The sequence below is a fragment of the Indicator indicator genome, chromosome 17, assembly GCF_027791375.1.
Source record: "Indicator indicator isolate 239-I01 chromosome 17, UM_Iind_1.1, whole genome shotgun sequence".
NCBI lineage: Eukaryota > Metazoa > Chordata > Aves > Piciformes > Indicatoridae > Indicator > Indicator indicator.
The window spans coordinates 21,761,885-21,778,554 of NC_072026.1; the positions used below are offsets into that span (position 1 = coordinate 21,761,885).

Consider the following 16,670-nt stretch of genomic DNA (forward strand, 5'->3'; position numbering starts at 1 on the left):
CTTAATTATTTTTAATGTCCTTACTCAAGGGATCAGGCCCAGCCAGCATGGATTCAGGAGGGGCAGGTCCTGCCTGACCAACCTGATCTGCTTTTATGATCAGGTTACTGTCTGGTGAATGCAGGGCAGGCTGTGGATGTAGTCTGCCTGGACTTCAGCAAAGCCTTTGACACTGTCTGCCACAAGAAGCTCCTGGCCAAGCTGGCAGCTCGTGGTTTGAACAGATTCACTCTGAAATGGGTCAAGAACTGGCTGGAGGGCTGTGCCCAGAGAGTGGTGGTGAATGGTGCCACATCCAGCTGGCAGCCAGGCACTAGTGGTGTCCCCCAGGGATCAGTGCTGGGCCCCATCCTGTTCAATATCTTTATTGATGATGGAGATGAAGGAATTGAGTCCATCATCAGTAAGTTTGCAGATGACACCAAGTTAGGAGCAGGAGTTGATCTGTTGGAGGGTAGGAGGGCCCTGCAGAGGGCCCTGGACAGGCTGGCTGGGTGGGCAGAGGCCAATGGGATGAGATTGATCAAGGCTAAGTGCAGGGTTCTACACTTTGGCCACAACAACCCCAAGCAGTGCTCCAGGCTGGGCACAGAGTGGCTGGAGAGCAGCCAGGCAGAGAGGGACCTGGGGGTGCTGGGTGACTGCAGCTGAACAGGAGCCAGCAGTGTGCCCAGGTGGCCAAGAAGGCCAATGGCATCCTGGCCTGGATCAGGAATAGTGTGGCCAGCAGGACAAGGGAGGTTATTCTTCCCCTGTGCTCAGCACTGGCCAGGCCACACCTTGAGTGCTGTGCCCAGTTCTGGGCTCCTCAGTTCAAGAGAGATGTTGAGATGCTGGAAGGTGTCCAGAGAAGGGCAACGAAGCTGGGGAGGGGTCTGGAGCACAAGGCTGGGGAGGGGTCTGGAGCACAGCCCTGTGAGGAGAGGCTGAGGGAGCTGGGGGTGTTCAGCCTGGAGAAGAGGAGGCTCAGGGCAGACCTCATTGCTGTCTACAACTACCTGAGGGGAGGCTGTAGCCAGGTGGGGGTTGGGCTCTTCTCCCAGGCAAGCAGCAGCAGAACAAGAGGACACAGTCCCAAGCTGTGCCAGGGGAGGTATAGGCTGGAGATTAGGAGGAAGTTCTTCACAGAGACAGAGATTTGCCATTGGGATGTGCTGCCCAGGTGGAGTCACCATCCCTGGAGATGTTCAGGAGAAGCCTGGATGAGGCACTCAGTGCCATGGTCTGGTTGATTGGATAGGGCTGGGTGATAGGTTGGACTGGATGAGCTTGGAGGTCTCTTCCAACCTGGTTGATTCTATGATTAATGATCTTTAAGGTCCCTTCCAACCCAAGCCATTCTCTGACCAGTAAGCATTCTCCCACCTTCACATTTCTCACAGCATTATGTCAGAAAATATTCTGTTTCCCCACAATTTAACCCTGGATCAGTCCAACCCAGCAAAAAGCAGAGCTCATTTTACACTTCAGATCGAAGCCAGTGACTACAAACAAGTCTGAGCTCAAGCATTAGGTAGAAATAATCAGAGCAAAGCTCCACTTAAAGACAGTACCTTGTTCTCTCCAGGCAGGGGTTCAATGCCAGTGATTTTCCTTCCAACCCTATTCCTGCCCCTGGTGGAACGCACGTGGATCTGAGTATGGTACTTGAGGTGCTGAAAAGACATTCAAAACACATCCTGATCTGAAAGGACTCTGGGGAAAACTTCCTCTTGCTTCACACCTCCTGAGAGGTTTGCTTCTTGCTCTTTCAGCAAGCAGAGCTTTTCAGTCTGGCTGAGCTGCAAGCCAAGGGCAGAGCCCCAGTGGGATAGCTTTAAGACTATGTCTTTAATTTCTTTTCACAAAGTTCGAGCAGAAAAGTGAAAGAATGTAAATAAATCACTATTGGGTGTAAGAAAGCAAAATAATGATTATTCTGAACACTTCCACTGGAGGGATAGAAATGTTTAAGAGTCAGTACTCAAAACAAGATCAGTCAGTCTCACTCTGCTCTGATCTTCTCCTCTGGCTGGACAGAACACTCACCCCTGCATACTGACCCCGACAAGCTAAGCCTCCCTGCTTCTTCTTTCCCTCTTTGCCTGCTTTGGGAAGTGGGGGGGGAGAGGGGGGAAAATAAGAAAGAAAGAAGCATGCAGGGGGGAGGCCAGGGGGCTTTGTTGTGTTTTTCTGTTGATTGTAACTATGTGTGGATGTTGTGAATAGTGTGTACTTGTACACATTCACTGCATTTCATCAGAGATTGTAGTTTTGCCTGTCAAAACAGCTTCATTTATTTCCAGACTGAGCTATCCTGGTAGCTGGCAGCTGTGGGAGGGGGATTCCAACTGTGATGGTTTTAAGACTGTCTCTTTAATTTTTCTTCACAAAGTTCAAGCAGAGAAAGTGAAAGAATGTAAATAAATCACTACTGGGTGTAAGAAAGTGAAATAATGATTATTCTAAACACTTCCATTGCAGAGACAGAAATGTTTAAGAAATTTTACTCAAAACAAGGTTAGGGAGTTGGGCAGTCTCAGCTTGCTGGGCTTCTGTCTGCCTGCTGCTTCTTTTCTGGCTGAAAGATAACCTTGACAAGCCAAGTCTAACAGCCTCTCTGCTTCTTGACTCTCTGCCTTCGGCCAGGGGGTCTGTGGGGGAGTCCTTCTGACTGGGGGAAGTAGGCCCCTTGGGGAAGAAGCACAGCCCTTGGAGGGGAGGGGAAGCAGGGGGCTTGGTTGTGCTTTTCAGTTGATTGTACCTCTCTGTGAATGTTGTGACTCGTGTCTATTGGCACATATTCATTGCATTTCACCAGAGACTGTAGATTTGCTTGTCATTACAGCTTGCGTTTGCTTCCAGCCTGAGCTAGCCTGGTCGTTGTCGGTCTCTGGTCGTTGTCGGTGTGGAGGGGGATTCCAGCCCTCACCCTGTTACACCAACCTGCTACAGGCAGGCAGCGGTTACCTCGGTGTCGTAGAAGATGCAGCGCCCGTCGTAGGTGCCGATGACGGCGTACTTCCCGTTCTGGCAGAAGTTGGCTGCTGTGATCAGCTTTGTCTGCCCATCCACTTCGTTCCACAAGGCCACCTTCTTGTCAGGAATATTCCACAGGCGCAGCTTCCCATCCAAGGAGCCACTCAAGAAGTACCTGTCGTCCTGTGAGGAGACACTGCCTGAAGCACCGCCGGCCTCACAGGAACTGCTCCGGGACTCACAGCTCTCACTTGCTGTGGCCACACAAAAACGGATTCTGACTGATAAAGTGAGGAACTGCTCTGGGACTCAGAGCTCTCACTTGCTGTGGCCACACAAAAATGGATTCTAGTTGATAAAGTGAGGAACTGCTCTGGGACTCAGAGCTCTCACTTGCTGTGGCCACACAAAAACGGATTCTGACTGATAAAGTGAGGAACTGCTCTGAGACTCAGAGCTCTCACTTGCTGTGGCCACACAAAAACGGATTCTGACTGATAAAGTGAGGAACTGCTCTGGGACTCAGAGCTCTCACTTGCTGTGGCCACACAAAAATGGATTCTGACTGATAAAGTGAGGAACTGCTCTGGGACTCAGAGCTCTCACTTGCTGTGGCCACACAAAAATGGATTCTGACTGATAAAGTGAGGAACTGCTCTGGGACTCAGAGCTCTCACTTGCTGTGGCCACACAAAAATGGATTCTGACTGATAAAGTGAGGAACTGCTCTGGGACTCAGAGCTCTCACTTGCTGTGGCCACACAAAAATGGATTCTGACTGATAAAGTGAGGAACTGCTCTGGGACTCACAGCTCTCACTTGCTGTGGCCACACAAAAACGGATTCTAGTTGATAAAGTGAGGAACTGCTCTGAGACTCAGAGCTCTCACTTGCTGTGGCCACACAAAAATGGATTCTGACTGATAAAGTGAAGAACTGCTCTGAGACTCAGAGCTCTCACTTGCTGTGGCCACACAGAAATGGATTCTAGTTGATAAAGTGAGGAACTGCTCTGGGACTCAGAGCTCTCACTTGCTGTGGCCACACAGAAATGGATTCTAGTTGATAAAGTGAGGAACTGCTCTGGGACTCAGAGCTCTCACTTGCTGTGGCCACACAAAAATGGATTCTGACTGATAAAGTGAGGAACTGCTCTGGGACTCAGAGCTCTCACTTGTCATGGCAATGCACAGCATCAGCTGAAGGAACTGCCCCAGACCCTGCAGCACAGAGCCTTTTGGACTGGCTTCATAGCAAATTGCATCACAGCTTAACCACAGCAAAGCTGCCCCAAGCAGAGCCTGGTTTGTATTGCCTCCCACTGAAGGAGGCAAAGTGAGCTCACAGGCTCAGAGGATGTTAGGGGTTGGAAGAGACCTCTGGAAATCAAGTCCAACCCCCCTGCCAGAGCAGGACCAGAGAATCCAGCACAGGTCACACAGGAACACATCCAGACAGGGCTGCAAAGGCTCCAGAGGAGACTCCACAACCTCTCTGGGCAGCCTGCTCCAGGGCTCTGGGACCCTCCCAGTGCAGAAGTTCCTCCTCATGTGGAGGTGGAACCTCCTGTGCTGGAGTTTCCATCCATTGCCCCTTGTCCTATCCCAGGGCACAACTGAGCACAGCCTGTCCCTGTCCCCTCCCTCCTCACCCCCAGCCCTCAGCTATTGATAGACATTGATCAGATCCCTCTCAGTCTTCTCCTCTCCAGACTAAACACCCCCAGGGCTCTCAGCTTCTCCTCACCAGGCAGTGCTCCAGGCCCTTCAGCATCCTTGGAGCCTTCCTTTGGACTCTCTCCAGCAGATCCCTGTCCCTTCTGCACTGGGGAGCCCAGAGCTGGATGAAATATTCCAGGTGTGTCCTCACCAGGGCAGAGTAGAGGGGGAGGAGAACCTCCTTCCTCTCCAGAACCTCCCAAACAAAAGCTCCCAGGTCAGTTCATTCTAACAGTTAAGAAGGTTGAAAAAACAGAGTTAAAATTACAGCACAAGGACCTGGAGCTGCTGGAGAGGGTCCAGAGGAGGCCAAAAAGATGATCAGAGAGCTGAAGCACCTCTGCTATGGGGACAGGCTGAGAGAGTTGGGGCTGTTCAGCCTGGAAAAGAGAAGGCTCCAGGGAGACCTCAGAGCAGCCTTCCAGGACTTGAAGGGGCTCCAGGAGAGCTGGGGAGGGACTTTTGACAAGGGATGGGAATGCCAGGATGAGGGAGAATGGCTTTGAGCTGGGGAGATTTAGGTTGGACATTAGGAGGAAGTTTTGCACAATGAGAGTGGTGAAATACTGGAACAGGTTGCCCAGGGAGATGGTGGAGACGCCATCCCCAGAAACACTCAGTGTCAAACTTGATGTGGCCCTAAGCAACTTCATCTAGTTGGAGGTGTTCCTGCTGACTGCAGAGGGACTGGACAAAATGACCTTTGAGGCTCCCTTCCCACCCAATGCATTGTGTGAGCCTGTGAATATTACCCAGCAGGGACATTTCTGCAGTACACAAACTCTCTCGTGCAATTATATTTTTTCCAATTGAAAATAAAGAGGAATTTCCAGTTCTGCCTCTCCAGAAGACAGAGGCTGCTGACACTTACCCGTGGATGGAAGGCTATAGCAGTGACAAAGTCAATGTGCTGGAAACAGCAGAGACATTCTCTTCTTGATATATGCCATAATCTGACAGTTTTGTCCATGGAAGAAGAAAGCAAGAAGTAATTCTGTGAAACAAAACAATCCCATGGTTATTGACAGACACAACAGTAACAGAAAACACAGAAGCAATCTGTTTGGTAAAGCCTTATCAATGTTGTTCATTGCCATAGACATTCAACATTTTATCCCTTCAGGTCAATGACTTTACTGAACTTCTTGATTGGTACTTTCCTTACAACTGATGCTCAATTACAGAAAGTTTTCTGGAAGAATCTCAGGGAAAACAAATACTTGGGAAGCATGGTCAGCAGATGGAGAGAGGGGATTCTGCCTCTCTGTTCTGCTGAGACCTCACCCAGAGTACTGCATCCAGCTATGGGGCTCTCAACACAAGGACATGGACTTGATGGAGAGGGTCCAGAGGAGGCCACAAGGACGACTGGGGGACTGGAGCACCACTGACATGAGGACAGGCTGAGGGAGTTCAGCCTGGAGAAGAGAAGACTCTAGGGGGACCTTAGAGCTGCCTTCCAGTATCTGAAGAGATCCTACAGGAATGCTGCAGAGGGACTTTTCATGAGGGTGTAGCCCTGAAGGGGGCTACAAGAAGGCTTTGGAGGGACTGTTTCCAAAGGCCTGTAGGGACAGGATGAGGGGCAATGGCTTCAAACTAAAGCAGAGCAGATTGAGATTAGATGTGAGGAACAAGTTCTGCACCATGAGGGTGGTGGAACACTGCAGCAGGTTGCCCAAGGAGGCAGCTGAAGTCCCATGCCTGGAGATATATAAGGTCAGGCTCGACAAGGCTCTGAGCAACCTGGTTGAGATGAGGATGCTCCTGTAGAGGGGGTTGGACTGGATGACCTTTGGAGGGCCCTTCCAACACAAATTGTTCTATAATTCTATGAAAGTAACTGAAGTATTCAGAGAATCACAGAATTGTCAGGGTTGGAAGGGACCTCAAGGATCATCCAGTTCCAACCCCCCTGCCATGGGCAGGGACACCTCACACCACAGCAGGTTGCTCACAACCACATCCAGCCTGGCTGCAAAAACCTCCAGGCATGAGGCTTCCACCACCTCCCTGGGCAACCTGTGCCAGTCTCTCACCACCCTCATGGTGAAGAATTTCCTCCTAATATCCAATCTGAATCCACCCATTTCTAGTTTTGCTCCATTCCCCCCAGCCCTATCATTACCTGACACCCTAAAAAGTCCCTAACACCCTAAAAAGAAGAAACAGCACAACAGGCTTCAGAGAAGGGCTGAGAATATCTCCTGCTTCAGATCCTTCAGCCAGAGTGTTAAAATTACAGCTATGCTTGCAAGTGGAGAGTCGACTGCAGCAGCTGTATGTGAAACATTTTGCAAGGCAATTCTCTGAGGTTTAGATCCATGACCACGTTCAGTAACCTTGCATCTGTACACTCTGCACAGAATAGCCAAGGATCATGAAGACAAGAAAAGGGCTAACCTTAAATCAGAAATGATACAGCTCAGTGGCAATTCCCCCCAACTCTGCAGAATTTATCTTCACTACTGAACACACAGTTGCAAGGATTACCAGCTGGTGCTAATTGGGGTTGGCTTGGCTTTGGTTTTTTGTTTTTTTTTTTCATTTATTTCTTCATAAGACAACTTTTCATTTGGCAAGTCCAAGAAGTTTGTTCATAGAATTCAAAAGCGGAACCACTGACAGCCCAGGAGAGCTGCCTGGTCTGTGTGAAGCTGCCTTACTTTAGACCAAGACAGATCAAGGAGGTCTGCTGTGTGCCCCTTGTATTTGCAGAAGGGTCTCTGACGGAAGGGAGCATTTTTATCGTCTGGGTCCTCATCGACTCCACTGCAGATCTGCCAGGGAAAGACAGAGACATGACAAATGCTGGCTGGGAAAGCTAACCAAAACATCATCACTGCTTACAGAAGGTGCAGGGCCAGTAAGGAATGGCATTAGAGAGCAGTGCCCCTCTCCTTCCCACCAGCACACAGTGAACTTACCCCTGCATCAGTGTCAGACTTGGAAGAGTTCAGACTCTCTTGAGATGGGGAAGGAGAGACACGGCCTAGAAGAGAGGCAGAAGCACCATGGTCAACTCTCTGTTCCCAAAGAGCTACAATTTCAGGAGTTTTAGAACTCCAGAAACAAAGATCCAGAGCAAGGTACCTTCTGTGTTGTACTTCATTCTCATGTTATTGAAGTAGTCAAAAGCATTCTTTAAGACCCAGATTCTGACCACATTGTCCTGGCCTGCAGAGGCCAGCAACCGACCGCAGTGAGAGAACTTCATTGTCCACACAGCACCCTGGCAAAACGCAGAGAGCAGGGCTGAAGTTATGCAGAGGGCCTTTCTTCACCCCAAAGAACCTTGCTGTAATGTCAACTGACAAGACTGAGGATGTATACACCACACCACAGCTGCAACAAATGGCAGACTGAAACACTGAAAAGCAATCATAGATTCACAGAATGGGTTGGGTTGGAAGGGACCTCAAAGCTCATCCAGTTCCAACCCCCTGCCATGGGCAGGGACACCTCCCACCAGCCCAGCTTGCTCAAGGCCTCATCCAGCCTGGACTTGAACACCTCCAGGGAGGAGGCAGCCACAGCCTCCCTGGGCAACCTGTGCCAGTCTCTCCCCACCCTCACTCTCAACAACTTCTTCCTCATCTCCAATCTCAATCTCCCCTCTCCCAGCTCAAAGCCATTGTCCCTCATCCTGGCACTCCCAGCCCTTGTCCAAAGTCCCTCCCCAGCTCTCCTGGAGCCCCTTCAGGTCCTGGAAGGCTGCTCTGAGGTCTCCCTGGAGCCTTCTCTTCTCCAGGCTGAATACCCACAACTCTCCCAGCCTGTCCCCACAGGGAAGTTTCTCCAGCCCTCTGATCATCTTGGTGGCCTCCTCTGGGCTCTCTCCAGCAGCTCCAGGTCCCTTCTATGCTGGGGGTACCAGAACTGGAGTGGGGTTTCACCACCTCTTCAGTCACTCAACTGATAGCTGTAGGTCATTAGCCTTAGCCCAAGACTTAATGATGAGGAATTGCTGTCTCAGAATTTTTAACTGCAGGAACCAAGAAACCAAATACCACTCAATATCAAAGCTCTTCAAGGGAAAGTTCTGTTCCAGCCTTTGAGATCCCTTTCAAGGAAGAAGTATCTTCTAATACCCAGCTAAACCTCATCTGGTGCAGCTTGAGGCCATCTCCTCTTTCCCTATCACTTGTTACTAAGGAGAAGAAACCAACACCCACCTGGCACCAACCTCCTTTCAGGGAATTGGACAGAAGAAGGTCGACCCCTCCACCTCCTCTTCTTCCCTGAGTATCTACAGATTTCTGGGTTTATTTTCAATGAAGATTTGACCAAATCAGTCAAATTTTCATTTCTACCCAGACTGTTATTCTCTAGAATGAAACTGCTCCTCAGGAAGAAGAAAATCTGACAGCAATTTCTGGAGGAGACTGAAAGCTGAATCTGAGGCTGAAGAAACACAGCAAAACCGACAGCTGCAATTTGAGACCTACCATATGCTCTCCACTGAGATCCTGAACAACTTTGATCTGTTCAAAATCATAAGGTCCCTTGAAGCCATGTGCTGCTTTGAACTTCACTGGTCTTGTGTATGGCATCCCCTCATCATCACTGGAAGAGGGATCATCTTGATCTGTATGGAAGACTAAAAGGAACACAAAATGCAGCAGAGCAAATCACAGCTCACATTTCATCTATCCCTGAAAACATCTGACAATGCTTGCTGGGAGCAGAGCAGTCCTGAAGTAGCAAATTTTCATAAGAAATGTTGAGATCTTAAAGCAAAGCAAGATTGTTGTTGCATTAAGGGCTAAAAACAGATTCACAGATTGCGTGGGGTTGGAAGAGATCCTCCAAGGTCATTTTGTCCAACCCCCCTGCAGGCAGCAGGGATGCCTCCAGCTAGAGCAGGGTGCTCATGGTCACATCAAGTCTAACCTTGAATGTCTCCAGGGATGGAGCCTCAACCACCTCCCTGGGCAGCCTGTGCCAGTGTCTCACCAGCCTCACTGTGCACAACTCCCTCCTGATCTCCAACCTAACTCTGCCCTGCTCCACTTTCAAACCATTGCCTCTCATCCTATCCCCACAGCCCCTGCTGAACAGTCCCTCCCCAGCCTGCCTGCAGCTCCCCTGCAGATCTTGAAATGCAGCTCTGAGGTCTGCCTGGAGCCTTCTCTTCTCCAGGCTGAACAGCCACAACTCTCCCAGCAGCCTGTCCCTACAGCAGAGGTTCTCCATCCCTCTGATCATTTTCATGGCTTCCTCTGGACCCTCTCCATCAGCTCCAGCTCTCTCTTGTGTTGGGGTCCCATATCTGGCCCCAAGCCCTGCAGGTGAGGTCTCCCCAGAGCAGAGCAGAGGGGCAGGATCCTCTCTCTCCAGCTCTGCCCACACTGCTTTGGATGCAGCCCAGGCTGCCCTTGGCCTTCTGTGCTGCCAGTGCCCATTGCTGGCTCCTGTCCAGCTTCTCCCCCACCAGCACCCCCAAGGCCTTCTCTGCAGGCTGCTCTCAATCTCCTCACCCCCAGCCTGGACTGTTGTCAAGGGTTGCTCTGACCCAGGTGCAGGACCTTGCACTTCACCCTGCACCTCACCTCATGAGGCTCTCCTCTGCAGCCTGCCCAGGTCCCTCTGGATGACTCCCATCCTTCAGTCATATCAACTGCACCACTCAGCTGGGTGTCATCTGCAGTCTTGCTGAGGGTGCCTCAATCTCACTGTCTACATCTCTGATGAAGATACTGAACAGCAATGGCCCCAATACAGAGACTTCTATCTGCACTGAGTTTAGGCTGCCGTGAATCCAAAGACTGAAGACACAAATCAAGAGCTGCTGCAGTTGGGAAATCATCTAATGGGAGTTGAAGCTATAGAAGAATTGTAATGGTGGCACTGGTGGTCAGAAAACACAGAATCACAGCATGGTAGGGGTTGGAAGGGCCCTCCAGAGATCATTCAGTCCAACCCCCTGCCAGAGCAGAGTCACCCAGGGCAGGGCACACAGAACACATCCAGGTGGGGTTGGAAAGTCTCCAGAGCAGGAGACTCCACAACCTCTCTGGACAGCCTGCTCCAGGCCTCCAGCACCCTCACAGGGACAAAGTTTTCCCTCCTGTTCCCCTGGCACCTCCTCTGCTCCAGCTTGCCCCCAGTGCCCCTTGTGCTGTCCTTGGCCATCCCTGAGCAGAGCCTGGCTCCAGCCCTGCACATCTTTATCCCCAGCCATGAGGGCAGCCCTCAGGCTCCTCTGCTCCAAGCCCCAGCTGCCTCAGCCTGGCCTCACAGGAGGTGTTCCACTGCCTGCAGCAGCTCTCTGACTCTGTGCTGGACTCTCTCCAGCAGTTCCTTGAGGTCCTTCTGGAACTGAGGGGCCCAGAACTGGACACAATATTCCAGCTGTGGCCTCAGCAGGGCAGAGCAGAGGGGCAGGAGAACCTCTCTGGACCTACTCACCACAGCCCTTCTGATCCACCCCAGGCGCCTGTAGAGAACCCCACTTCTACCTTTGCTGGAATAACTTTCCAAAAGTGCTCACCTGATACCCAGACAACTTCCTAGCAGGACAACAAACCTTTGAGCTGAAAAGGTCTCTCAACCACTCCTTTACAAGAATTCATCCTCACAACCCCCAGTTCTCAAAATGCCTACACCAAGCTACGAGCATCAAACTGCACGGTGGGGGAATCCAGCAGGGGATGGCTGGCTTGGATTTCTGGCAAATTGAGGATCAAGGAGGCATTGCATTTAAAATAAGAGAAACACAGAGCAGCTGAGCTCAGCGGGGTGCCCCTTACCTTCGTCCCGGACGCTCTTCACCTTGTTGACGGCACGCTCGCCGTACTCTTCCGCAAGGTGCTTGGCTCGCTTCACGGATTTCCCAAGGAACTTTTTCAGCTGGGTCCTGAAAGAACAAGGGAACTCTTCCAGCACTGAACACTGGGGAATTCTCATTTCTTACTGTTGTGCATCAATACAACTGTCTGCAGGGCAGTATTAGCTCTTTACTGCTTCTTGAAGTCAGCATTTAATTTGCCTGCAGACATGTGTCGTCATAGGATGGGTTGGGTTGGGAGGGATCTTAAAGCTCATCCAGATCCAACCCCCTGCCATGGGCAGGGACACCTCCCACCAGCACAGCTTGCTCAAGGCCTCATCCAGCCTGGCCTGGAACACCTCCAGGGAAGGGACATCCACCACAGCCTCCCTGGGCAACCTGTGCCAGTCTCTCCCCACCCTCACTCTCAACAATTTCTTCCTCATCTCCACTCTCAATCTCCCCTCTCCCAGCTCAAAGCCATTCTCCCTCATCCTGGCACTCCCAGCCCTTGTCCAAAGTCCCTGCCCAGCTCTCCTGGAGCCCCTTCGGATACTGGAAGGCTGCTCTGAGGTCTCCCTGGAGCCTTCTCTTCTCCAGGCTGATCAGTCCCAACTTTCCCAGCTTGGCCCCACATGGGAGCTTCTCCAGCCCTCTGATCATCTTGGTGGCCTCCTCTGGAGCCTCTCCAGCAGCTCCAGGTCCTTCTTGTGCTGGGGGCCCCAGCAGTGGAGGCAGTGCTGCAGGTGGGGTGTGAGCAGAGCAGAGCAGAGGGGCAGAATCCCCTCCCTGTGCTGCTGCTCTCCCTGCTCTGGATGCAGCCCAGTTCAGCTGCACAGCAATGGGCTTGTGCAAATTCAGGCTTCACTTGTACTTTGAAAGGGAACATGTTCGGAGTTCAGAAGGAGAGCTCCAGCTTAGGGAAACCAAACCTGCCTGTTCTTTGCAGGGACATGGAACAGCAGCTTACGTTTTCTGTTTCAGCCTCCCTCCATCAGTGTCAGTTTGCTGTGCCTGCATTTTGTCTTCGTCGTCAGACTGCGCTGCGTCGTTACTGGGAAAGGCAGAAGGGAGTGGTTAGCAGAGACCACAGGAGATCTCAACTCACTCAACACCAGGGAAGCAGGAGCTGCAGTGTGGGAACCATCTCTGCTCCTGCATGTAACACTGGAAAAACATGGCTGTGACACCAAGCAATGCAACAGGTATTTCAGTTCCTGGGCACTGTGGTACTGGAACTGCACACAGTGTCTGGGCACCAGGTTCATTACTCTGACAAACCACAGGATGGCCAGGTTGGAAGGGACCTCAGAGATCATCTACTCCACTCTCCCTGGCCATGGGCAGGGACACCTCTCAACTAAGCCTGGTTGCCCAAGGCCTCATCCAACCTGGCCTTAAACACCTTCAGGGAAGAGGCATCCACAGTCTCCCTGGGCAACCTGTGCCAGTGTCTCACCTCCCCCATAATGAAGAGCTTCTTCCTCAGCTTCCTGATCTCCCTCAGCTTCAAACCATTCCCCCATGTCCTGCCTCCAAACACCCTCATGAAAAGTCCCTCTGCAGCCTTCCTGTAGGATCTCCTCAGGCTGCTCTACAGTGCCCATGCAGTCTTCTCTTCCCCAAACTTAAGCTCATTGTAAGGCTTGGAAAGCTAAAAGCAGACCAAATGTGTTGCAGGACTAGGAACTGGTAACATGTCACCTTGTCCTCATACCTTGCTCTCCACAGATCAAATTCATTAACAGCATGTCATTCTAAAACAGAAGTTTGCTTTCAATGGCAACAGAACAATGCAGAACACAGACCCATGGTCTGCTGTATAATCCCATCAGACTGACAAGACTTCCTGGTCATTGAGAAACTGCTTTTTCCTATCCAAGCTGACAAACAGACTCAGTTTTAAGAGAGCTTTAGACATTTCTCATGTTTAAGAGCAGGAAAACCTCAGCTATACTGATGGCAACAGGTCTTCAGAGGACCAGTCACTGAATCAGACACCAGCTCAGCTACTGGCTTGTTGAGTTCCAGCAAGATGAGTAACTTGAGAGCATCATAACATGGTCCAGGCCAGAAGGGACCTCCAAAGCTCATCCAGTCCGACCTCCCCACAGTCAGCAGGGACATCCTCAACTAGAGCAGGCTGCCCAGGGCCTCCTTGAGCCTCACCTTGAATATCTGATGTTTTAGCCATCAGAATTCAGCATAAACCAGCTATCAGAGCTAAGTTGTTCTACTCATTTCCCACTCAGCTGCTGTGGAGAGAAGCAGCACACGAGCTCTGCCAACACAGAGGGTTCTGTCTGGGGGGAAATGGAGAAATATTCATTTCCAAGTGGCATCTATTGCCTGAGATACTTTCAGAGCAGAGCTCTGGCTTGTAGGGAAAAGACCCACAGGAGAGTTTGTGTGCTTGAAGGCTTCTCTGTTTTTTTCCAGTCACTTCTCTGGGTCTATAAAAAAGATAATCTGAGCCTCCACAGCTTTGTCTCACTTAAATGCTTAAACTCTCAGAGCTACAGAACTCTTCCTTTCAGGCCAGAGTTGCTTTTAAAGAGGACAATTTTTGAATGGCTTATCATTTGTGAATGGGGAAGGTGGAGAGAGAAAACTCTCTCTCATCCTTGCAACTGATGTGTGTGCAAGTCTCTAATGACCTAACACAGGGCTGGCTTTTTATTGCCCTGTCACTGCTTCCCATGTTCTGCCTCTCAGTCATTTTCCAGAGGTGGCGTTGAGAGTTAAAACTTACTTTAACACAGAGAAAGGACATTATGACATTCTCCTGCAACAAATGCAGTTAACTTAACTTCCAGTTAACTCATAGGAGTTCAGCAACCAGCTTAGTCCATAGACAACAGGGAACCAGTCAGACATGTGGGACTCTCCTTACCCACATAAGGGCAGCCCCCATGACTGTAAAACCCAGGAGAGCAAGGGTCTCAAGGAGCTGAAAGCTCCCAGCGTTCATACCTGACATATTCTTTAGTCCTCCTCATGATATGTAGAGTCAGGGGATTAATCCCTGTGGGCAGCTTCTCTTCTGCCAAGCTCAGGGGGATTTCTTCACCTGTGTCAAGGTTTTTTATCATCACACTTGCTAGAATTTCCTGGGGGGGAAAATGAGAAATCCAAATGACTTCATTGGTCTCCAAAGCTCAGAGCAAAACAGAACTCACCTGGTCTTCTGTAGCTCACTACAGTTTCATTTTGCAAAGACCCAGTTTCAGCTGACATTGCCTTCAGCATGCTAGCACAGCAACCACCCACACAGAGGGACAACTGCATCTCATCACAAGCTTCAGTTTCATAAGCCAGAAATGCAGTTACAGAGACATCAGCCACTGCCTGACACTGTCCATGCTACCATCAAACATGCTATGTGATGCTGGGTGCTGCACTTGGGTCACAACCACCACATGAAGGCTCCAGGCTTGGGGCAGAGTGGCTGGAAATTCCCAGCAGAGAAAGACCTGGGGGTGCTGGGTGACAGGCAACTGAGCCAGGAGCCAGTGTGTGCCCAGGTGGCCAAGAAGGTCACCAGCATCCTGGCCTGGAGCAGCAACAGTGTGATGAGCAGGACTTGCAGTGGGCACTGGTGAGGCCACACCTTGAGTCCTGGGCTCAGTTTTGGGGCCCTTACTCCAAGAAGGACATTGAGATGCTGGAGCAGGTCCAGAGAAGGGCAACAAAGCTGGGGAAGGGTCTGGAGAAGGGTCTGGATGAAGCATTGGGCAACCAGAGCTAGTTGAGAGGTGTCCCTCCTCTGGGAAGGAGCAACTGAGGGAGCTGGGGTTGGTCTGGAGAAGAAGAGGCTGAGGAGAGACCTCTCTACAAATCTCTGGAAGGAAGTTGCAGTGAGGTGGGGGCTGGCCTCTTCTACCTAGTCTCAGGTGGTAGGAGAAGAGGAAATTGTACCAGGGGAGGGTTAGGTTGGAGATTAGGAAAAAGTTCTTTGCTGCAAGAGTGGTCAGGGGTTGGAACAGTCTGTCCAGAGAGGTGGTTGAGGGATTTAGGAGTCAGGCAAATGTAGTGCTCAGGGATATGGTTTAGTCAAGGACTTGGCAGTGTAAGGCTAATGACTGGACTTGAATATCTTAAATGTGTTCTCCAGTCTAGGTAATGCTGTGATTCTGTGATGAAAACACTGAAGTCTTCCCCTTTCAGCCATACTAAGAGCTGTAGTTTAGATTTAGTCAAAGACAACTTTTATGTACAGAGAAAATGCATTTAGAGCTCACTGGTAGTACACAAAGGGAAAGGGATTTTTGCAGCATCTGATAAACATGTAGAGCTGCTAGCAACAGTGAGAAAGGCTGTAACAGATCAATAAAAGTGAGAGCTGGCACCACCCTGGTAACATCATCAGGGATAATGGAAGTTACTAATGGCAGGAATTACTTTTTAGCATCAGGGAATTCATTCTATTAGTGACGCCTTCCCCTTTCAGATGCATGACAAAGCACCGAGGCAGCTGGAGTTCCCTCACACTGACCTCTTGCCATGTGTTTGCATAGCTAAAAACACCACCTCAGAGCATCAGAGCTCCCACTTGCAAAGGCCAAGCCCACACATGACTCGGGGACCACAGAGTGCTTAGGTGGACAAAGCCAGCCTGCCACTACTGCTGTTTGCATCCCTGGTCACAGAAGGTAGTGGAGCACAAGGAGGGACATGAGAACAACCCCATGGCCCAGGATAGGTTGGGGGCTGCCCTGTTAGGAGAGCAGCGCAGAGGAAAGACACCTGGGGGTCCTGGTGGACAGAAGGCTGCCCAGGAGCCAGCAATGTGCCCTTGTGGGCAAGAAGGCCAAGGGCATCCTGGGGTGGATCAGAAGGGCTGTGGTGAGTAGGTCAGAGAGGTTCTCCTGCCTCTCTACTCTGTCCTGCTGAGGCCACAGCTGGAATATTGTGTCCAGTTTTGGGCCCCTCAGTTCCAGAGGGACCTCAGGGAACTGTTTGAGAGAGTCCAGCACAGAGCCAGAGAGCTGCTGCAGGCAGTGGAACATCTCCTGGGAGGCCAGGCTGAGGGAGCTGGGGCTTGGAGCTTGGAGCAGAGGAGCCTGAGGGCTGCCCTCATGGCTGGGGATAAAGATGTGCAGGGCTGGAGCCAGGCTCTGCTCAGGGATGACCAAGGACAGCACAAGGGGCACTGGGGGCAAGCTGGAGCAGAGGAGGTGCCAGGGGAACAGGAGGGAAAACTTTGTCCCTGTGAGGGTGCT

The 16,670-nt window shown here is 50.9% G+C and overlaps 1 protein-coding gene across 1 annotated transcript in view; it reads right to left on the reverse strand.

The window, feature by feature from the left end:
• WDR44 (WD repeat domain 44) overlaps window positions 1-16,670 on the reverse strand; it is a 44,797-nt gene that overhangs the window by 10,156 nt on the left and 17,971 nt on the right. Inside the window, exons 7-16 of the mRNA XM_054388477.1 lie at window positions 14,422-14,558; window positions 12,419-12,502; window positions 11,429-11,535; window positions 9,125-9,276; window positions 7,770-7,908; window positions 7,604-7,668; window positions 7,343-7,456; window positions 5,548-5,670; window positions 2,950-3,141; window positions 1,554-1,655 (exon numbers count right to left, since the gene is read on the reverse strand). Of these exons, the coding sequence (XP_054244452.1) occupies window positions 1,554-1,655; window positions 2,950-3,141; window positions 5,548-5,670; window positions 7,343-7,456; window positions 7,604-7,668; window positions 7,770-7,908; window positions 9,125-9,276; window positions 11,429-11,535; window positions 12,419-12,502; window positions 14,422-14,558 (1,215 nt within the window). The remainder of the gene's footprint in view (window positions 1-1,553; window positions 1,656-2,949; window positions 3,142-5,547; window positions 5,671-7,342; window positions 7,457-7,603; window positions 7,669-7,769; window positions 7,909-9,124; window positions 9,277-11,428; window positions 11,536-12,418; window positions 12,503-14,421; window positions 14,559-16,670) is intronic.